The sequence below is a fragment of the Grampus griseus genome, assembly GCF_964374135.1.
Source record: "Grampus griseus genome assembly, chromosome: 8".
Taxonomy (NCBI): domain Eukaryota; kingdom Metazoa; phylum Chordata; class Mammalia; order Artiodactyla; family Delphinidae; genus Grampus; species Grampus griseus.
The window spans coordinates 10,235,749-10,258,402 of record NC_139002.1 but is presented as its reverse complement, the minus strand read 5'-3'; the positions used below and the strand labels follow the sequence as shown (position 1 = coordinate 10,258,402).

General features: G+C 53.2%; 1 protein-coding gene across 2 annotated transcripts in view; it reads left to right on the top strand.

Annotated features, from left to right (window-relative positions):
* Nucleotides 1-22,654, top strand: part of GRAMD1B (GRAM domain containing 1B) — a gene marked incomplete at its 5' end in the record, with an annotated part of 176,548 nt that overhangs the window by 117,048 nt on the left and 36,846 nt on the right. Inside the window, 3 exons of one of the 2 annotated variants that reach the window (XM_082659710.1) lie at nt 12,560-12,770; nt 13,647-13,667; nt 19,710-19,730. In XM_082659710.1, coding sequence (XP_082515836.1) covers nt 12,560-12,770; nt 13,647-13,667; nt 19,710-19,730 — 253 coding nt within the window. The remainder of the gene's footprint in view (nt 1-12,559; nt 12,771-13,646; nt 13,668-19,709; nt 19,731-22,654) is intronic. The other variant, XM_082659711.1, reaches the window with a different exon arrangement.

Genomic DNA, 22,654 nt, shown 5'->3' with positions numbered 1-22,654 from the left:
CCGCAGGGTTAATTACATGTCTGTCTCTCTCATAGACGGCGGGTTCCTTAGAGGTAGAGCCTGTTTCCCTAATGCCTAGAGCGTTATCTGGAGCATGTTCTCTTCAGCTGTTTGTCAGATGGTTGGATGGTTGGACGGACGGATGGATCCTGCACGAGTTCCTTTCAGTTCTAGTAGCAACATTTCTCTTGCGTGGGATGGGGGAGGGGGTCCTTGTGGAGCAAACTTAGAAGCAGCTGGACGTTCTATTCAGTTGAACTCCTCCCTGCCTTGTTCTGGTGATTTGTGGCCCCCCAATGGACTGGAAATCTCCTTCAAGGAAGGGGCTGCCTGGAATAGCTTGGCACCTTTCCACGTTCACAAGGTCCCGTTCTCCTGAGTGTTGAGGCTTCTGAAATACTTTGGGTAGATTGTACTTAGATTTGACTGAGATTGGTAGTGTAAAAGTGTAAAAGCATGAAGACCCTATTGTGTGCCCAGCATGTTTAGTATTGTGGATGTAACCCTTGCGTATCTACAAAGAACCACGACACAGTCGCTGCCCTGTGGGGCCCTCAGGATGAATACGTATCACACAGTAGGAGACACATGCTAGGTGTTCAGTAGATGCTTGTTTAATGACATCCAATCCACAGGGTCAGCTTAACTGTGTAGCTCAGAGAGAGCTGGATGGAGAATGAGCACGGAGAATCGTGGAGAAGTAAGGACGATGGCGCTTAAAATTAAGTCCCTGTGGAGCTGTTCCAACACATGTGCGGCCACCTAATGGGTGCTCTCTCCTAGGAAGCCTGAAGTGGGGGTGGGGGGACGTGGCTGTTGACAGGGCCTCAAAGAGGAAATTCCTGTGTCCAGTGGGAGGTGAGATTACATGACCACTAAGTCCCCTTCCAGACTGCAGACTGTCAGAGAGCAGTTCGGTCAACACTGCCTGTGAATCCGGCAGGACTGTTTCCCAAATGTTAGGTGTTTATCCTGTTGTGAACAAACTCGGAGAAAGGAAGTTGTTCACCACCAGTAAGTTCCTGTGTTTAATTTCAGCATCTTCAGCTTCATGTTAAGTCTTTATCCTCCTAGCCCTGTGGAAGTGGGGACTAGCTGAAGATGTGAATACCAGCAATTTGTATTCTGATCCCTTGTCTTTGCCTCGTGGACAGGACAGAATTTAGAAACAGGATGCAGTTCCTTAGCTGGAAACTGACTTCCTACTTCTAACCCCCTTTTTCTCACCACGAGCAGATTATAGGAAGCCCTTTACTTTGGGGATGCACCGTCTAATTAGTTGGGGTTTTTTGTTTGTTTGTTTTTAGCTTCTTCCAGTCACCCTAGTAAGCTAGGTTGTGAGCCTCCAGTAGGCAAGGAACACAGGTATACAGAAAGATAAAGTGACTTTTCTCAAGGGCACAAAACAGCTCAGTATTTAAACTCAAATATGTACACTTACGTCTAGACAAAGTGATCAGGCCAGCAAAGTCTGGAAGTGATGTCAAATTTTAGTTTTCATGGATACAGAAGCCAGAACAAGAACCATTGGGCTGTTATAAGAAGGCAGACTTGGGGCAGGCTTAAGAAAGCAATATCTAACAGAGTGGCTGAACAGGGGCTTTAAAATGAGTGCCTTCCTTTATTCATGCAGTACATATCTGTGATCCCCAGGCATTGAGCTAGAGGCACTGGGGAACCACACAGTAGACAAGGCCCCGGCCCCCATGGAGTGTTCAATCTAGTGTAAGCAACTCAACAACAAAAAATAAGACTGCTTCAGCTCCGGATAAGTGCCGTGAAGGTGGGAAATGGCACGACGTGATCGTGATGGCCTGGAGACAGGGAGGCTGCGTTAGATGCAGTAGCCCTTTGAGACAGGCTGCTTGGGGGAGGTGACATTTGAACTTTGATCTAAAAGTTGAAAAGGAATCAAAATTCAAAACTCTAGAGTGAGAGTTCTGTGGCAGGGGTGAACTTGGTGTGTTGGAGGAACAGAAAGGTCCAAGGAGGCCAGAATAGAGTGAGGGAGGAAGTGGTACAAGAGAAAGTTGAGGAAACAGATCCCTGAGTTTGGATCCCAGGCACTGGATTGCTGGTCATTAAGTCCATCCCTCCAGAAGGTTAGGACAAGGACACAGGATGGATTGGGTGCGGCCTGTGAACCTTTGTGCAGAACAATTCATGTCTGCCTCTGACTTCTGACCCTGGTTCTGTAGCGTCATCAGAGTTTTCAAAGGTTATCATCATTTGTTCCTCTTCGAAATGTCCATAGAGATAACTGGAGCCCTGGCTTCTCCCTCAGCTCTGGCAGGACCCAAACAAACTTATTTTGTTTTTGTAGGAAGGAGGAAAAGTGGGTCAGGCTGTTTTGGCATTTCAGGCATGGAGTCTTGGTTCTATTGCGGGCCCTGGTCTCCATGGAAATGAAAAATAGTGTTTGTCATGCCTGTTCCTGGATTGAATTCCAAACTCTGGGCTGAACAGAAGCTGTAGGAAAGCCAGGGAGTGGGGGAGTAGGGTGCATGGAGGCTGCAGCCGTTGTGATGAACGATCTCTCCTTGGCTTGTGTTGGAAAGGCAGACCACCTTTGCCCGTTCTCCAGCCCTGTCTTCACCCATCACCTCTCTGGACCAAGAACACCAGTAGTAGGGTAACTGATGTTCTTCTGCCTTTCTCCTTGGCCAGACGCTTTCCATGTACCTTGCCCTTTCATGAATTGCTCAGTTAATAAGTTCATCAACAACTGAAGTCACTGCTAAGACTTTCCCCACAAGTAATTCCTTCCGGGAATGAGAATGTATCTAGAATGAGAATGTATCTAGAATGTACCTAGAAGGTGTACCTAGAAGCTGGCTGCAGATGTTTTGGATGGGCTCTGCCACCTTTCATTCCCTTTGTAAGATTTAAAAAAATTAGCTTTCCATAGGTACTTGAACAAGACAGGGAAGGAAGAATGGGCCCGTGGAAATTACTGGCCATAAGAAGTGCCCTGAATTATCTACAGAGATGGAGACCAATGAGGGGCACAGTGCAGAGAGAGGGTGGGGCCTGGGCCATGTGGACCCTGTGAACCAATGTTTGGATGACCAGTGGCCAGATAGTGAGTCTGGAGAATTGTCAGGCTTCCATTTGTAAGGTGTCTCTGCCCATGGTCTGACCTGGCAACAGTCTAGTTCCACCTTCTTGGTTCCAAATTTCAGACAGAACCTTTCCCTGAACACTGTGTATATTTCACCCAAAGGCCCAACTTGGAAAGCCGCTGGGGCATTTCAGCAAGTTACTAGAACAGAAGAGAGGGAGCGAGATGTTCATCTCTGTCTACATCTTGCTCTTTCAGCAGTGGAGGGAGGCCTGCTCAGTGTCAGGCTCTGCAGTTGCCCTGTATGAACTGTGTTAGGAAAGAAAGGCATTATCCCAGGATTCCTCTCCTTCCCTGCCCTTTGCTGAAAGGCAACACGATGCTACATCCAGACCAAAGTGTGGCATTCTGGGACCAGGCTGAGAGAGACCTGCTTTAGCATAAGTTGGGAAGAGAACCTCTATGCCATAAACAAACCAACAAAAAACCCCAGCAACAACAAAAAGGCATCTCTTCAGAAGCTGTCTGGCCCCTTTCTTCAACCAGGTAATCACAGTTTGACAGAAAAAGCACAGTTGGCTTTTTCTCCCTAAGAGAAGGAATTGGACCCAATGGCAGAGTGGTTGCCAGGTTTAGATTCTAAGTGATAGGCTCTCAAAGAGTGAGTTCTATACATGGTCACCAGGAGCTCCTCTTAGGAGGAACAATAGTACATTTTTCCATCCTTTCAAAACCCCACCCCATCCAGTATCCTAAAAAGCATGGGGGAAAAAAGCTCCTGAGACTTACACTGCTGAGCACTCTGTCCAGCTGCCTGTTAACCCCTTGGTGGACAGTCACATCATCTCCCTGGGCCTGTGCTTCCATCCATAACAGTAAGAGGACTCTGACTCTTTCTCTGCAACAATCATCCCTTGGGGACCTGAGACTGTGGTTTTATTTTCATGGGTAAAGGGGGCCAAGACCTGGAGCTCCGGGACATCATAACAAGAACTGAAGCAGGCCTGGGAAATTTTTTTTCTAAATGACTTGGTATTTTGCTCTCCAAGGAGGAGGGCCCAAGGGGAATTTGAGGCCCAGCTGGGATTTGTGATCTGGGCTATTTTTCCTCCTCTGCAAAGTTCTGGTTGGGTCTGCCCTTCCCATCTACCGTGCTGTGGATTTATGGGTACAGAGACACTAAGTGACAAGCAGGAATACAGAAAGGGATTGAAAAACAACCATCTTCAGGGAATCCTCGTCAACTCTGAATTTGGAACCAGTTTAGGTGGACAGATCTAATGGAGGCATTTGCAGGAAGCATGTAAATTTCATGCAACTATTATGCAAATACACCTATGGCCATCCTATCTCAGACACCGGAACATGTGCTATGGGAAAATTCAAAGTGGAGCTGGCTAATTTGCATGGATATTTGCAGTGCTATTATAAAGAGCTGAGGAGGATTACTGATGAAACTTCAGAATTGGCATGGGGATGGGGGCGGGCATAGCTAGATAACAGAATAGTCAGCTGTTAGGAATTAGGAAGCGCTCGATACCGGAATCCGATACCGGAATCCGCTTTAACTAGATGCTACTAAAGGCAGGGAGGGGAGCGGTGTTTGTAATATGGCTGTGGGCGGGGATCTAATGATAATTGTCAGGCTCCTGCACCAAAAGAAGGTGTGCTGAGTCGTAGTATTACATTGAGAACCACACCTTCAAGCCCCCTCCCCAGCAACCCGGGGGTCTCTTCCATTGGCGCTTCCTCTGACAAGCTCAACTGACTTTCTGTTACAGCGAGTCCACCCACCCGGCGGACACTGAATAGCTGATGCGCTCAAGAGAGTTATAAGCAGGTTTCTGTCATCTGGGGCAGATACGGTCACTGATCCCTTGATCCTTATATGGTTTAGTCCTTGGGAACACTGGTTCTTAAATTTTGGGGTGCATCAGAATGAGCTATGGTGCTTGTTTAAAATGCGGATTCGTAAGACCATCCCCTGGAGATTGTCCTTTATTGAGTGGGGGTGGAGCTGGGATTTTGCGCTTCAAGAGAGCACCCCATGTAGATTTGGTCCCTCCTATGGGAAGTAATGTTTGGGAGCATTCAAAGCATGTCCATATAACCCTCTGAGGAAGAAGGGCAAGGATAATTATTCCACTTTTTACAGAGAGGAACAAAAACCTTCTTAATAAGAGCAGCTCAGAAATAGTTATTGATCATTCATTATGTATCGGGCACCGCACTGAAGATTTCACTTACGTTATTTCACTTAACACAACAATCCTCTGAGGTAGGTATTATTATCTCTCATTTGTCTGATGAGAAAAATAAGGCTTAGAGGCCGGGGTCACACAGCAAGTGGCAAAGCTGGGACTCAACGCTGAGCCTGCTTACACTGCACACTAGCAATTAATCCTGACCCTGCAGGGCCCAAGCAGGCCTTCAGCAAACAAACGTTTCATTTGAAACTGGCTTTCTACATTTCTAATTAAATGCTCTTTCTATTGGGGTGGGGTGCGCTGGAATGTATTAGGCAGTCTTTAAAAAATTACCAGTATGGGGCCCTGAAGTTGTGACAGCCGTACGTTTGATCATCCAGGCCATGGCAGAGCTGGGCTCAGGGCGAACCATAGAGTGAACATGAAGTGTCCAGGGGTGGGAAGGAGGGGGTCTGATTGGGAATGAGCCAGGGCCGGAACCCACAGTGGCCTGAGAGCCAGAAAGGAGCCTCTGGGGGTGGAGCGACAGGTACATATCTTGCAATCCCTGGGGCAGAAGCAGTTAACTTTGCTGCAAGCAAACAAGTTAACTTAAATGAGGAGCACTGGAGGGCTTCCCTGGTGGCACAGTGGTTAAGAATCCGCCTGCCAGTGCAGGGGACACGGGTTCATGCCCCGGTCCGGGAAGATCCCACATGCCACGGAGCAACTAAGCCCGCAAGCCACAGCTACTGAGTCCACGTGCCTAGAGCCCGCAAGCCACAACTACTGAGCCCCACGTGCCACAACTACTGAAGCCCATGCGCCTAGAGCCCGTGCTCCACAGCAAGAGAAGCCACCGCAATGAGAAGCCCGTGCATGGCAATGAAGAGTAGCCCCCGCTCGCCACAACTAGAGAATGCCTGCACGCAGCAACAAAGACCCGACACAGAAACAAAAATAAATAAATAAAATTTATTTTAAAAAAAAATGAAGAGCACTGGGACACCAGCTGACTATCCAGCTCTGCTCGGGGGTCTGAAACTGTGTGGGTGGCTGATCAGGGGCTGGCTTGCAGGACTACACAGGCAGAAGGATGGAAACAGAAGACCAAGCAGACCGGGGCCGTGGCTCCCACGTCTCGAGTGGGGGTGGGAGATGCGGCCAGGAGGGTCGCCACAGAAAGCCCAAGAGCCTTGGTCCTCTTTCCATGTGCCCCTGTTTCTCAGGGACATCAGCCAGACCTAACTATGGGAAGCAGGATGAAACTGTAGCATGAGATACTGTGGCCAGACTTAAGGAAGCACTGTTTGTTAGCAAAGTAACCAGGGGAGGAGTGACATAGTCTTTAATGGAGGTTTTAAAATAGGAGAGATGGAGGACTTCCCTGGCGGTCCAGTGGTTAAGACTTCGCCTTCCACTGCAGGGGGTGCGGGTTTGATCCCTGGTCGGGAAGCTAAGATCATACGTGCCTCGTGGCCATAAAAACCAAAAAACATAAAACAGAAGCAACATTGTAACAAATTCAATAAAGACTTTAAAAATGGTCCTTATTGGACTTCCCTGGTGGCGCAGTGGTTAAGAATCTGCCTGCCGATGCAGGGGACACGGGTTCCAGCCCTGGTCCGGGAAGATCCCACATGCCGCAGAGCAACTAAGCCCGTGCGCCACAACTACTGAGCCTGTGCTCTAGAGCCCGCGAGCCACAACTATTGAGCCCTCGTGCCACAACTACTGAAGCCCGCGCCTCGAGCCCCTGCTCTGCAACAAGAGAAGCCACTGCAATGAGAAGCCCGTGCACCACAGTGAAGAGTAGCCCACGCTCGCCGCAACTAGAGAAAGCCCGTGCGCAGCAACGAAGACCCAACGCAGCCAAAAACAAATCTATAAAAAAAAAAAAAAGGTCCGTATCAAAAAAAATAATAGTAATAAAATAAAATAGGAGAGACGGGAAGTGAGTGAATGACCTCTGGGCCCCTTGCAGTGGGTTGAAGGTGGTTGGGGGCGTTTCAGCTGACCTGTTACTGGGGAGAGTTGATGAGGACAAGAATCTCTTAAGCATTCGCTCAAGTATGTTATGTTTCAAAAACACACAGTTCCTTGTACTGCTCTGTGTACGCCATGCTGTTTTAGGCCTTCATACCTTTGTTCATGCTGTTGTTTTGGTTTTTGTGGGTTGTCTTTTTTTTTTTTCCAGGAACTGTCTCTTCCCTCCTACTACCACGCCCTTCACCTGGCTCACTCTGACACATTTTTCAGGACCCAGCTTAAGTCTCAAGGGCCGTATCTTCAAGGAAGCCTTTCCTGACCTCTGACTGAGATTCCTTTCCTCTCTCCTGTCACACCACTTGTTGCTTATATTAAAATGAGAGGAATACGTGTCTAGCTCTTCCGGATGATAATGTCCTAAGCACAAGGATACTTTTGACTCATCGGTATGAACTTGAACGCCTAGTATTATGCCAGGTGCTCAGTAGATGTTTGTGGAACAGAAGATCCAGATGTGCAGTCCTGTCCCCTTGGCCAGACACTTAACCTTTAACCTCTATTTCTCAGGTTTCTTATATGTGAAGTTAAGAGTTGGCTGTGTTAATTCTGAAATCTGGAGTGGGGGCGGTCTTACTCCAATAGCCCTTCCAAAATCCATGTCTTCCTTTCTTTCTACAGCAAACCTAAGGTCATTTTTAGCTTTAAAATCCAAGGATTTTGAAATACAATGTAACACTATTGTTAATAAGGGTGGCAGGATCAGATTAATGGCACACATTGTAGAGTTTGTTGAACAAACAGTGTTACAGTTATGAGATTCATAAGAATTGGTTTTATGTGCTCAGCAGGACATCCGAATCTGTAGGATGATGGAGTGCCTTTTAAAAGAGTTTTAGGGGGAATTCCCTGGCGGTCCAGTGGTTAGTACTTGGCACTTTTACTGCCGCGGGCCGGGTTCCATCCCTGGTCAGGGAACTAAGATCCCACAAGCCGCACAGCGTGGCCAAAGGAAAAAATAATAAATAAGAAAGCTTAGTAAAAGTAAGAGTTTTAGGAATCGAACGAGTCTAGCTGTGATTCTGCCGAGTTAGGACTGTACTAGCTCCTCACATTTCTTCTTGTTTAGCGAAGGATCAGAGGGGAGGTGGAGCATGGGGTGGGGCCTGAGGGCAATACTTGGGCTTACTCTCGAGTGTATGTGTTGGGTGGGAAAGACTGATAAAACGTGGAGGAGTGACGGAGCGTGGCAGGGGATCCGTGAATAGGCCTTGATTGATGGCGGAGTCCGAGTGTGTCCTGGGAGACGTAGCCAAGCCGGAGCTTTCAAAGGCAGCTTGGAGTTGACAGTTGGGGAACTTCTGTATCATAGTTTGGAGTTCAGATTTTATTCCAGGGAGACAGAAAAGCATAGAGAGCTTTAACCAGGGGCAGAGGAGGGCCAAAAATGACCCATTTACTTTTTGTGGAAAGTTCATTTTGACAGTGAAATAGAGAATGGATTGAAGGCTAGAGGCCGAAAGTTGATTCCTTCTTTCTTTCCATCCGTTCAGCTCCCCATCAATCCTGTTCCTCTATCCTCCTGTCTCGTCACCCAGCAAACAGACATTACTGAGCGCTTGGTTCTGGGAACAAGCTCTGTAATCAGATAGGCCTACGTTTGATTAGGCCTCTCCAGCCACTTACCCATGTGTGTGACTCTGGGCAAACTACTTAATCTGTCAGTCGTTCAATTTAGCACCTGAAAAACAGGACTGGTAATATCCATTAATACTTCACAGGTTGGTTGGGAAGATTAAATGAGAGAATGCCTTAATAAATGGCTTGCCACTGTGCCAGGAATTCATAAGCACTGCTAAACTTTTAGCTGTTTGTATTAATATTAGCAGGTTGGAGGTGCAGATTTGGGAGCTGTCGTGATCCTGGGGGTTGTTAAAGCCGTGGGTGTGCACTAGAATGAGACTCGCTTTGGGCGTTAACTGAGCTCATACTACTTACAGAGCGTCCCGTTGAGCAGGGAGGAGGCTCAGAGGTGTGCGCCCAGGAGCGTGAAGGTCTTCACTTTAACACCAGTGAAGTGTTAAACACCAAAGTGTTAAATGCTTTGGTCAGTTCAGTGGTGGAGGTTTACAGAAGCTTTTTGGAGAAGGTGGGGTTTGAAATGGGTCTTAAAGGATGAACAGGACTCCACTGGGTACATATGAAGGGAGAGAGCGCTTCACGCACAAGTGGTGAGCCGTTGGGAAGGGAGGGGGCAGGGGAAGAAGAATGTGTATTAAGAAAACCAGGGGAAGATAAGTAGGAGGAGAAGATGGGCACCCTTTGGGCGAGTACAAGGAGAAAGTATTGAGATCTAGGGAAGTGTCAAATTATTTTCAGTAGAGAGCTTTGAATTCTATTCTGAGGATTTTGGACTTTAATAGGAACGCTAGTAGGGGGCAGAAAGATAGTATCAGGCTTTTATTTAGAAAGATTCAAGGACAAAGGTGTGAATGGGCATGAAAGAGGAAAGGAGAGGAGAAAACTACTTAGAAGGTTATTAGAAAAGTCTAGGCCAGAGGCTTTGAGAGCTTGAACCTGAGCCCTGGGGGTGGAAGGGAAGGATGGGTTATGGGAGCTTTAGGGAAATGGAATTGATGGGATTCAGTGGCTCACTTTTTGTGGGGTGAGATGCAAGAGATGGGCTTGCAGCTTGAGAGACTAGGAAATGAGGATGCCACGGAGATTGGGCAGTAGTGGGAGGCGGCTTGGGAGGAAAGACGGCAAACTCAGTTTGGAGCATCTGAGGTGCTCGTGAGACATGTTTGGAGGAAATGTCACGGTGGCAACAGGTTGCTGGGCTGAAGCTAACAGGACCAGAAGCAGGTAGAGGAGTCCTCTGCTTCCAGGCATAGTTGAAGTCATGGAAAACAGGAAATGGCTCAGGTGGTGAAGGGCCCACCTTTGGGGAAGGACTAAATTTCAGGTGGAGGGACAAGGGAGGAGCCAGCTGCTGAGACAGCAAGAGGAATGGAAGAGAGAGGTGTGCGTCATCAGGGAGAAGGGGAGAGATTTTCAAAAGCAACACAAATCTACAGCCTTATAAGCACAGAGAGGAAAATGGCACGTGGTAGTATAAGTTGTCTGTTGACTGAAGTGTTGAAAGCAGAGTTTTTGGTGCCCGTCGGGTGGCACATGGAGGGTCAGCTGATGTGGGGTCACTAGGCGGGGAGAACATCTCCTAGACACGTCGACCACGAGCGCCCAGATTCACGCGGTTTTGGATAGTTGCGGTGAGTTTCCTCCCGGTTGGAATTTTTTGCCTACCCTTTGCTCGAATCTTTCCTCAACAGGCAGTTTTCTCAGGGATTCAGAGTTTGAGGAAGGATAAAGGGAGCTCCTTTCTATTCCTGGGTCTGGAATCACCATGTGTGAGGATGTCCCTTATCTCGGGAAAAGACAGGAGCCCAGCTGTGCGTCCGCGTGTCCGAGACAGGCGTGTACTTGGTGTCATCCACACCCTTGCTCTCGCTTCTCGGAGCAAACTAGTTGAGGTGAGGGGCAGAGGTCCTGGCTGTCCTTCCAGTGAGGCAGTGCCAGGAGACGGCTTCAGCCCTGGAGTGTTTGGCCGTGGGTTGCGATTGGCCCGAGAGAGGGGGCGGGGCTGCCCCCAGAGAGGTGAGCGCCTGATTCTGTTCCTCGGCCCATCCCGAGGCCCCCAACCCCCACCCCCGGACGGGTCCCAGGAGCCACTTGCTGCTCTTCGAAGGCCCAGCTCTTCCAACCGAGGGAGAAGAACGTAGTTTCCTTTGTCCAGGGTTTGGCTGGAGATGGTAGTAGGTGAGTTCAGAAGTCGGAGACGATGAGGATGTTGGCGGTGGGGTGAGAACTTGAAGAGCCGCTTTCTGAATCACAGTTGTTGTTGGTATTATAACTGAGTTTCCAAATTCAAATTCTGTTTGGGGATGAAGCAAAACATTCGGCCTTAGTGTCCCCATACGCCCTCTGGTCACATTTGGCTTCCTTTACTCTGGTCTCCTTTTGTTTCTTCTCTCCATCCGTTTCCTTCCAAAAGTCAGAGCCCTGCCCTCGCCCCACTGCTGCCCTCCTCCCGCACTTGCTGGTTTGGGCCTTTGGGCTTCCTTCCTTTTCTCTCTGCCAAGGATCCCCAGGTGGAAGCTTCTGCTGAAAGGGGCGTGGTTTTCATTGCAGATGGGTCCAGTGGGACATCTGAGGTTGCAGCTGGATCTTCATGCAAATGGTAGTGTTCCCTGCCCTACACTCCACTCGCTGAGGGAAGGTGGGGATGCAGCTTCCCAGGGTGCTTCCTGGGGCCCTGACAGCCTCGCATCCATCCGGCTGGGCCCAGAGCCCCAAGCCTGCCCTGACTGCCCTGTGCCAGGCCTTGGGCTTTTCACCCCCTCCCCGCATGCTGCTTTGGCTTTCCAGTCTCACGTGGGCTTTCCTTCCTGTTTCCCGTCTCTTTCCTCCATAACCTTTCCTTCCCCCGTCTCTTTCCTTCCTCCATTCTCTCAGAGCAAAGCAAACACCTGTTAGAACTTAACTGCACTTAATTTTCCTCTCCTCTTCCTTTCTTCATCTCCTCTAGTCCATTAAGAACACAAGCTAAATATTTACACAGTTTTATAAGCCTTGATGTGAGGGGATTTGGTACGGTGGGATGTACGAGGTACCTTTTGCAAGTGAATTCCAAGCCCTCTGTGATCAGAGAACGCTTGATTCTCTCTGCCACGCGCTGGTCTTATGGCACTCGTCATTACTACCTTGATGGAATGATTTAAGGACCCAGTGAAATAATATGTTGTGAATGCTTTGGAAAGTGGGATTATTTTTGTTATTTTTATGGGCAGATATCTCCAAAACCAAATGCAGAAACTGGATTTTGCAGCATGTATAAAATGAGCTGATAGTACTGATATCACCTCTGATGAGCCTTTCGGATCTTAAATTCCGTGTTCCCTAGACAGTTCTTGGCATATAATGGGGGGGCGGGGGTGTCCTGACAGTATCTGATGGATGGATGGACAGACAGATGGTCGGATGGATGGCTGGGTGAACGAATCTCTCCATGTCTAATTGCCCTACTTACCCCTTCCTATTGCTATTTCCATTTCACGTGGACACCACCGCCCCCTCCTGGCCAGCAGCAGTATTATGGTGCAGCAAGTCCATAGCTGGGCCCTTTGCTCCCTATTTCTCCCCAGCCCCGAACCCTGGCTCCCTGAGCTGGCTCGTTGGGACCCGTCTTTGGCCTTCAGTCACTGACTGCTTGTCTTTCCTCCCCCTCCCTCTCCACCCCGCCCCCTCTCCCTGTCTGCCCCTGCAGCACTGCCAGTAACTCCAACCGCAGCACGCCGGCCTGCTCCCCCATCCTCCGGAAGCGGTCTCGCTCGCCACCCCCTCAGAACCCGGACGGAGACAGCATGGTGGAGAAGGGCTCAGACCACTCCTCGGACAAGTCCCCGTCCACGCCGGAGCAGGGCGTGCAGCGCAGCTGCCCCTCGCAGTCCGGCCGCAGCGGTGGCAAGAACTCCAAGGTGAGCCAGACCCCACCGGGGACTCTGTCCTTGCTCATTGGCTGGCTGCAGGGAAGCTGGCATTGGGGGGACAATGAAGCAGAGAACCCCGTCATCCAGGGACCTGACGTGATTGACCGGCCCCTAGTGTCCCAGAGATAGCCTTGATTCAGTGAGGCGAGGCGGGGCCGGCAGGGGAGAGAGACCCTAGTTAAATTGTATCGTCTCAGCTAAGCACTCCGAGAGGGCCCCGGGAGCTGGAAAAATGACTCCGCAATGACCGTTATCTCTCTTTAGGGGCTAGGGAGCCTCACGGGCCTTGAGACTTGGTGGAGAGGTGCTCTGGGGGTCAGGAGGGGTCATCTGTTTAGCCCTGCTACCTTTTCCAAATTTGGGGTAGAAGGGAACTTTATTTGGGACAACTGTAGTGCCAGGAAGGGAGTCCTCAGGGAAGGTTGCGGAATGCCGTTTTAACCTCCGCCCTGGCCATCACCCTGCCTGACCTTTGGTAATAACCTACTTGGTACTCATCTGGCCAAGAGGACGGTGACAGGGCTCTCCATCCCTCCCAAGTGTGTCAGAGTTGCCACCTGAGCCCCGGGCCTTTGCCTAAGGAGGGGCATAAGATAAGCCCTGGGTACCTGGCTACTTATGGTTCCCAGAGACCTTCTTCTCCCCCACCCCCTTAGTCCTTTGGGAAGCAGGAGATGTCTTTGCCTAGATGCTCCTTTAAGAGCTTCTCTTACCTGCTGGACTCACAGGCCCTGGGAAGGGGAGGGGACCCCGGGAGGCTCGGGAGCTGGCTTCCCACCTGAATTTGTCGTTTGATTTCTTGTTCTTCCTCTTCTTCCCCCCCCCCCCATCTCCCAAATACCTTCTTTGCATGCATGGTCTTAGTCTCACAAGCGCCTCTCAAAAGTAAGCCATCTTTTGTCTCTGTCTTCGGTCTCCCCTCCGGTGTTGGACTGTCTGTAGTGCTCCGCACCCCTCCCTCTTCCCTCGCCCATCTTGGCCCATGCGTCTCGCTTGGCCCCTTTCCCAGAAGGGCCGGCCCCACTGCCCCTGGCAGGCTGGCTGAGGTCACTGAGCGGACCATTCCCACTGCACCCGGAGTCGGAGACCAGACCCGCCCCCCACCCCCGTGTCTCTGCCTGCGCCCCAAACACTGCCTCGGCTGGGCATCTGTTCCCTACTTTCCTGGAACCATCTAGAAGCAGAGTCCTGCCAGGGCTTAGTCTCATTCCTTTGGGGAAGGGAGCCCCCCCCGCCCCCCCCCACTGTGATCTGGTGGGGCTGCAGGTCCTGATACCCCCTTGTACCTGCTCTGGTGGGTGATTCCTGATTCACCAGGTGAGCTGATTGAGGGTCACGAATTCCCTTACACGAGTTCCCTGGTGCAGTAGAGCGACCCCAGGAGCTCGCCCTGGCCCGCTCCTTCCCTCCGCTTGCCCGCTGAGAGCTGCTCAGCCTGAGCGCCCCTTAATGCTTCCACCCGCCATCCAGCCTGGGGCTCGTGGTGTTCTTAGGATCCTGGCTGGTGACCAGAGGAGAAGTCTTCTCTCACAGGGCGTGGCACCAGCCCCGGGAGGTCGTGGACGTTGAGAGCTGTCCCTGCTCAGGCCCTGCACAGATGCAACCAGGTCAGGGAGCCCGTGCCAGAGTCTGCCCAGGACCCCAGGATTTCAGAGGCCTGAGGAGAACTTGGAGGGAATGGAGGGTGAATAATAGGTGTTTTACAACAGTAGCGGGGCTCAGGAAATGATACCCACGCGGGAAGGGGGTGGCTACAGCCTGAAGAAGAGAGAGCTGGGGGGTGACTTAATCATAGTCTCAAGCCTCTGTAAGGGTTTTGGGGAGGAGCAGGGTTCAACAGCTGTTCTGGTTACTGAGGGATGAGCGAGTGGCTACAGGGCTAATCCTACAGTCTGTGACCTTCAGGCTAAAAACTCATCTTAGCTCTGAGGATTTTAAACCACCAGCTGCTGGCTGTGGGCAGGGCAGGAGGAGCTCTGCCTGCCCCGAGGAGGCCCCCAGGAGTCCCCTGTGGGTTCGGGGGGCTCGGCAGGTGCAGGCCTTTTGGGGACGGGGTTTGGAGATGACCTCCGTCAGCCCCTCCTGAGCCCCTCATGCCTCTGGCTGGGGAGAGGGCAGATGCGGCGGGACAGGGCATCCAGTTATTCCATGTCTCTGCCTCTGCCCACAGTGTTTACGCACTTTTCCATCCTAAGGTCAAGCCCTAAGCTTCCTTACACTCTTACCCCTGTGCCTAGCAAGGCCCTCAGTGAGCAGAGCAATACTTATCTATGGTCTACAGCACGGAAGTCAGCACTTAACGGAGCACCTCTTTTGGTCAGGTGATGGGTTGAGGGGAGTAGCCAATGGTGAGGATTTTTAAAAACTCTAAATGGTAGGTCTTCCTTAAGAAAGGAGTATGAAGACCAGGTTCCTACCCCCAGGCAGCATCTAGTCTGGGAAGGGAGATAAGAAACACAGATTATCCTGATTATTTGTGTCCAGATTATCCACAAACCTAACCTGACCTTCAGAACCACATGAGCAGTTGGGATGCTCGGATGAAGTCGGAGGCGGGAGAGCTCACGTCGGAGGCGGGGAGCGGGTGCACGGAACCAGGCTGGAACTCCCAGTGGGATTGTGGAGGGGCAGAACGAGGCATCAGGAAGAGACCAAGAGCTGAGCGTGAGCCCAGAGTGCACCTCAGCCCCTTTGCTAAGGAGCTGAAGAGGGAGGTGACTGGCAGGGTCCAGGTTTTCTTTCCCCACGAAGAGCTTGGGTGAGGCGGTGCCTGAACCCATCAGCCACAGACTGAGGTCCCATCCTCTCCCCAGCCGTGACCATCGTCACCGACCGACAGCACAGCAGTTAACAAGGACTGACTTGTGGCGGGGAGGGCGGCCTGCCACCCCAGGCGGACGTGGTGGCAGCCGTGGTTGGTCTGGGAAGTGTGCGTGCGGGACAGAGAAGACACACGAGGACCAGTGTAGGAATTAGGCTCTACGCGGTCAGGGTCCGGAGCAGGGAGCGAGGGAGAGCTGCAGGGGTGAGGTGAGCAGAGGGAGGGGAGTCTTGTGGTGGGGATACCCCTCCCCCGGTAGAGCCTTTTCTCAGGTTGACCGAATGCAACCGCAGCGAGGGGTCTGGTGGCCAGAGCTACTGCCACTGTTCTCACAGCCAGGCCACCTTGCTCCCTGCATCCTGTGCGCTAGAGGAGGTGACCTCATATTTTTCAGGCCGGCTGGAGAGTGCCGCCACTTCTCCCTGAAGCCAGGCCTCGCTCACAGTGTCTGCCTGCCCTTCTCTTGCGCCCCCATTTCCTCGTGTGTTAGTCCACTGGGGTTGGACGAGGTAGCTGGTGAGGCCCCGCTCCTGTGACTCTGCAGCTGTCCTGCTGAGGCGGGCCCTAACCCCGGCCAGCCCTGCCCAGAGCCCTGGGCTAGACGTCAAGGCCCAGGTCTATTCCAGGACCCCTTAGTTTGTGCCACCGCCTAGCTTCCGCTCTGTAGTGCTGGCTTATGGCCGCCAGGGGGAGCCCGCAGCCGTTTCCTGCTCCGCCAGCTCTGGAACCGGGCGCTGAGGTGCCGGGAGCCCAGGCAGGTCCTTGCTTGGCCCCCGCGTTGTGCCTCCCTGCGCTGGGTGTACGGTGTCGTGGGCTCTGTGGCTCTGGCACGCCTTTTCACCTTTGACTCTCTCCCTGTTGTTCAATCCTAATTTTTGTGGTTTCCTTTCCAGTATGACAGACTTAACCTGATCAAAGTAAGAAATTGTTCTTTCCCCCCAACTCCTCTAACTAGCGCTCCTCCGTCCCTCCTCTGCCCACATCCCATCTTCCAGACTCCCGGGCCTTTGCACTGGGGGGATGTGTAAGGAACTTGTCTGTTTCCAGGGGCCTTGGAGTCCCATAGGTGCTTGCTCCTCAGACCTCGGCGAGAAGTTTAGAAACCTGCTCAGCTCAGCCCTGTCCCAGCAGCTCTGCCTTTGGGCGGTTTTCCTGACTCCGTCCTCCCGCTTTGCCCAAATCCACTTATCACCTGTCAGAAAGCCCTCGCCCCACTCCCTCGTTCTGTTCTTCCCTTGCCTCTGGCCCTCTCTGCACAGGAGGACATTTTCGAGAACCCACCAGGACAGAGACTTCACGAGTGCCACTGGACACCCCTCTCACCCTCCGGGGCCACCGCTCCTTGGCCTCCCTGCCCCGTGAGCTGGGCCCTTCCGGTCCAGCAGCTCCTCCAGGACTCAGTCCTGGAAAGCGGAGCCACGGAGATCAAACTGAGTTCAGGGAGACTCACACCCACATGGCTGTTCCCAGGGGCTGCCGTGGATTTGGCCGGAGGGCTGGACACCCTCAGTGGTGATGGGTAACAAGCTGCCCACAGAACGCTGGATCGGGGCAGAGTCTCAGGCTGAGGGACAGAAGTCCTCGCTCTGTGTGTCTGACATTGCAGTACTTGTGAACACGTATTTACACAAGCAAGTAACCCACACAAAGGTATCACACAGCTAGTCAGAGGTGGGCCCAGGTTCCCTGATGCAGGCTCTTTGTCACTCTGAAGCTCTTTTTCCAGACAGATCCAGAAGGGCCATGCATCTATGCGGCAGTGCACGAAACTCTCCTTCTTCCATTCACTCGAGTTAGGAAGGGGAGCCTAAGTAAAGGATCAAATTCCTGCTGCCCCCTTTCCTCCGAGGGTCTCACGTGGAGGCCAGGACGGTGAGGCGAGCAGCTGGGGGCGGGTACAGAGAGTCTTCTCAGCCGTGAAGCAGGTGTCTGATGACCTGGCTTTGGTTTGATGACACGCAGGCGAACTGCGGGTGCTTGAGGCCGGCAGCTTCTAGAGCGTGCTTTTCCACTCTTGAGAGAGGTGTTTTCATGGATACCTGTGCAGCCTCGTGCCCTGTGATCTCAGAATGAGGACCCAAGAGTTAAGATGTTCTAAGGCGCAGGGTAGAGTCCGCTGCAGCCTCCTTGCCCCATCCAGCTCCTCCAGAATGACTAGAGGCTAACTTGCAGTCCACGATTCCCATTCTCCCTCAGTGGTGGGATAGTTGGCTTTGAATATTTGGATTTGGCCCCTTACCTGCTAGGCCCTCTGGATTGGAGGAGAAGATGAGGCTGTGGTGGGAATATGTGACTTCCGGGTGGGGCCGTGGTCACAGCCTTTGTTGGGAAACGACCAAGGAGAGCGTCTTGCAGAGGAGGATTGAGCACCTGCCTTGCCACCTGCCCCCTGGCCAGTGAGATAGGGTGTGAGGTTGCAACAAAGCCACTCAGAGGCAGCACCACCCACGCCTGTCCTTCGCCTGCTGACGCTTCCTCTTCAGAGTGAAGGTGAAGGTCTCTACAGAGTTCTTCCGGACGGGAGAGCCAGCGAGGGGGGCGCTCGCACGCCCAGGCCTTCGCCACGGCAGTCACCCTCACCCTCTCCAGACACCGCACAGCAGACCTCCTGAGATCACGCCTGCCTTCTTCCCTTAGGAGCAGGGACCCTGTAAGACCAGGTGGGCGGGATAAAGGTTGCCAGGTGTGCCCACGATCCACACCTCTGCGTATGCAGCCATAGCTTGCAGAGGCTGCCGTTGGGTCCAGGCCACCACAGCGAAGCAGACGTTACAGTAAAGCAAGTCACGTGGATATTTTGATTTCCCAGAGCACGTGAAAGTTACGTTCACACTGTGTTATAGTCTGTCGAGTATACAATAGCATTATGTCTACAAAAGGCAGTATACACTTAAATTATCATTAAAAATACAATTTTAAATTAAGTGAAAAATAATGGATGCTCTTGGGAAAATGGTGTCAGTAGACTTGCTTGACACCCTATTGCCACAAACCTGCGGTTTGTAAAAAATGCAATATCTATGAAGCGTAGTAAAACGAGGTGTGCCTATAGTTAAGATGTGGACCCATAGGCAAAGCTTCCTTCTACCCAGTGATTCTCCTCCTGAATTATACACCCTTGGCAAGCATTTTAAAACTGAAAATACCCCAGCCCCAGTCTACCCAATCTAAACCTGTTGGGTCAGCCCCTGAAGGGATGGGGCAGGGGTGTGCGTGTGCGTGTGCGAGTGCGTGTGTGTGTGTGTGTGTGTGTGTGTGTGTGTGTGTGTGTGTCTCTATCTGCTTGTCTTTCTGTCTGTCTTCCAAGTGGGATGTGTATGTATAAAGGACTCCTGGCCAGTGAGATGGGAGATAGACTAGGCCATCCTTCCTCTTAGCCATCCCTCCTCTTTCCCTAAAAAACTTTGTTACCTTTGCTCAGGGCTGGGAATGGAGAGCACCTGAATTCTGGAGTCGGGACGGACCAGGGTTTGTTGGTATTGAATTTTAACCCCATGAAGTCGGGAAGGACCTTTAGCAATTATGTGCTTCAGCCTTCCCCCCAACACACAGCCCCCAACCACTCCTTGGCCACTGTCACTTACGTGATCAGCCAGTTGGGCAGAAGGAGGAATTTACTGAGTTGGAGGGAAGTTTCTAGGCAGTCCCTTGACTCCCAGACACCAGAGGGTCCCACCCTGCCTTGCAGGGGGGCCGACTTGGGTGGACGGCTGTGTTGGTCTCCGTGGGTACTTTGCTTCTGATCAGGGCCCATTGGGGACTGGGTCTCGGATGCCTGCAGTGCATCCCTCGCCCCCATCAGAAGAACCTTGTGATGGGGCCTGCTCCCTTCCGGCCGAGCTCTAGCTGGTGCTGCGCTGCCTGCCATCCCAGCCGCGGGGGCTTCCAGCATGGACCGCTCCCTGGGCCTCCTTTCGGGAGCTGTCTTGAGAAAGGAGGACCCCCACCCCGAGCAACAACACGGGGAGCCTTCAGCTGCCTTGGGGTTCCTCCTCCCCGCCCGCCCTCTGCTGTCTGTGTAACCTTCCCTCTGGAGCCAGGAATGCGCTGGCCGTTCCCGCCGTGTCTCGCTGACTAACGTTGCTTTTCTTACTTTGTTTTTTCAGAAAAGCCAGAGCTGGTATAACGTAAGTATCCCTTTTCTCTGCTTGTTGGCTTCGTGCAAGGCGGGTGGGGGGTGGCCGTGCTCGGGGGATGGAGGCATGGGGGGCGCAGCGTGGCTTCCCTGTGGGCTCGGGCAAACTTAGGGGCCTAGCAAGGTGGGCTTTACCCCTGACCAGACCCCCTCCCTCAAAAACCAGACACCGTGATTCTCTTCTGTAGCAGGACAGGACTGCTGGTGAGGGAGGGTTCGATTCCCGGAGACCAAGCAGGGATGGGCTGCCTCATCCCCCCTCCTCCTGACGGAGGAGACCGGGCTGGGAGGCATTCCAAGGCCAGACAGAACTCTGGGACGGGACAGTCCTGGGGCCTAAACTTAGGGCCGAGGTTTCCTCCCCTTAACCGAGACATTTTGGGGGAAAAGCAGTCAGACAAGTTGCCCGTTTGTAGCGAGGCTGTGTCTCATGTAACGGAATGTGACTTCTGTCCCTGGGTCCCCCCAGTAGCCCCACGGGCACACTCCTCCCAGAACACATCCCTGGCTCTGGGGTCGTCCCTGCGGTGTCCAGCCAGGCGCTCCTACGCGGAAGCCGGTCGTGGAGTAAGTGGTCCCTGCAGAGGCCACATCCTCTGGGTCACAGAGCCGGGGCCACAGGGTTTTGAACTTTTCCCGTGAAGAGCAGCTGGCTGAAGTCTCAGCGGCCTGCCCGGTCGTGCGCCGGCCTCTGCGGCTGCACAGTGGATGGGCGGGCAGCCGTGGCCCGGTCTCAGGTCACTGTCTTTCATCCCTGAGTTTGCTGTTGCCTGTGCTTGACCCTGATGGTCACATGGACGCATCCTCCCCGCTCCCCTAACACCAGGCCCTGCTGCAGCAGGTCGCATGGACTTGGAGAAGGTGCCGGAGCGGGCGCCTGGGAGACGGGCGTTGAGGACGCTCTGGCGAGGGGGAGCGGCAGGAGGAGGGGGGAGGGGCTTGGGTTTAACGCAGGGACTTGGGCCGGAATCGCTGTGTGGAGGGTGCTTTCCCACAGGGCTCAGCGGTTCCCCACAGTCAAGCACATGTCCATCAGCCCCGTGGCTTCCCACCTCCTGCTGCTCAGGGGACCAAGCAGAAGTAGGGTTGATGGATCCCAGCCTTAGCCTCACCCAGCACAGGCAAGGCAGAGGTTGGTGGGCTGTGCTGGCAGGAGGGGAGTTGAGGGCTTAGGTGGCCTGTGGGTGGGAGAAGCCGGACTTCAGCCCCTCAGCCCCCCTCGGACCCACAGTGGTCTTCACCTGGGCTTGTGGCCTCCCCGTGGCTTAGAGCTGACATCCTGGAGGGGAGAGGAGCTCCTGTGAGGGAGGACGTAGAGGGGATGGAGAATGCTTTCCTGGGAGTGGGTGGGGCCTCCAGCATCCTTTCCGTCACGAAATCTTCCACGCTCCCGAGGGGTACTGTAAAATCAGTGCCTCAAAGGGGAACAGGGAACACGTGGCTGCAGACCCAGGGGACAATTAAATCGACCAGATTTGGACGGGCAGGTCCTCAGCCTTGCTGCCCGTCTCCACCCTCTCCCTCTTATCTACTCCTTTCTCTCCTTTCCTCTTTCCAGCAAGCTTTTCTGTTCCGTCTCACGTTTCCTTCCCTTGAATCCTTGCCTACCCTTTCCTCGCTGACTCCCCCGTTTTCTTTTCTCCACCTCCGTTTGCCGCTCTCCTTTCTAACTTTCCTTCTCCGGGCTGGCTTTCTCTCCCTCTCTGGTTCTAGCAGGTTTACTCCCCCCCGCCCCCACCCCACTTTTCCCCTCCTTTCACTCCTAATTTCTCCCTCAGCCCCACAGAGGAGAACTGGCGTCTGAGCCCTCAGCAGAGCAACAGGCTAGAAATAGATGCTGCCGCTTGGCTGGACGGTGGTGGTAGGCCAGCTGCCACATGGGGCCAGAGGCCAGGCGTTCTGATGGCAGATAAGTGACAGACAGAGGAGCCCGGCATGGCCGAGCGCTGCTTCCTGGTGGATTCCACCTGCAGCGGAGACGTGCTGGAACAGCCCGCCCTCACTCGCTCCGTAAATCTCCTTATACAGTCGTCCTCCAGAACCCACCCGGTTCCCAGGCCTTTCCTGCCCTCACCCTCCATTAATCCTAGGCTGTCTCCCTTCACCCTCCACCCCTCACCCCAGATGGATTCCAGAGACACTGACTCTCCACCCAGCACAAATCATTAACTCACAGAGGCCAAGTGCACAAGGGGCTCTGCTGAGCAGCGTTCAGAGATCCCCTCCCGGCCTCCTGCTCTCACACTGGGGCTCCTTCTGGGAGCTCAGCCATCCCAGACATGGGGCCCATCCACAAGTGTGTTCCTGCTGCCCTCCTGCTTCCCCTGCTCCCCGATTCAGGGTTGCCAGGCACACGTGGCCCCTTGTGTCTGCCACCCGGCCCCGGGATGCTGCCTTCTTCCTGGTCCTGCCGGACTTCCACTGTGGACATCCTGACTTGTGGGCGGAACAGGGAGCAGAATGGACCAGCGTCGGGGAGGGAGAGAGAAATGGCGGGTGGGCCTTGGGAGGCAGCGGCAGAAGCTGAGCAGATGGGAGGGAAGCTGCGAGGCACAGGGGTCTCCAGCCGGCCTGAGCCACAGATGTCAGGGGCTGTGTCTAGTGCATCTCGGCATTTTTTCTTTACGTGTTTTCACGTCCGGAGGGTCATCAGCTGCCACAGTGGGTAGAGCTCTAGAGAGGCCAGCTTCAAGCAGCACCGGGACCCCCCTCTTCCAAGTAAAACCCTGCTCTCGTCCTGAGGCTGGTGCCCCAGCTCTGGGCTGGTCCACCCCCGGGTGTCTGTGGAGGAAGCATGATGCTGTGTGTTCACACAGTGGCACCCCCGTGGACGCCCACTCTGATGGTACCAGTGCGCTTCTCCGTGGGCGCCGCCTGAGCGTGGCTGTGGCCCTAGGCTGGATGCCCTGACTCCAC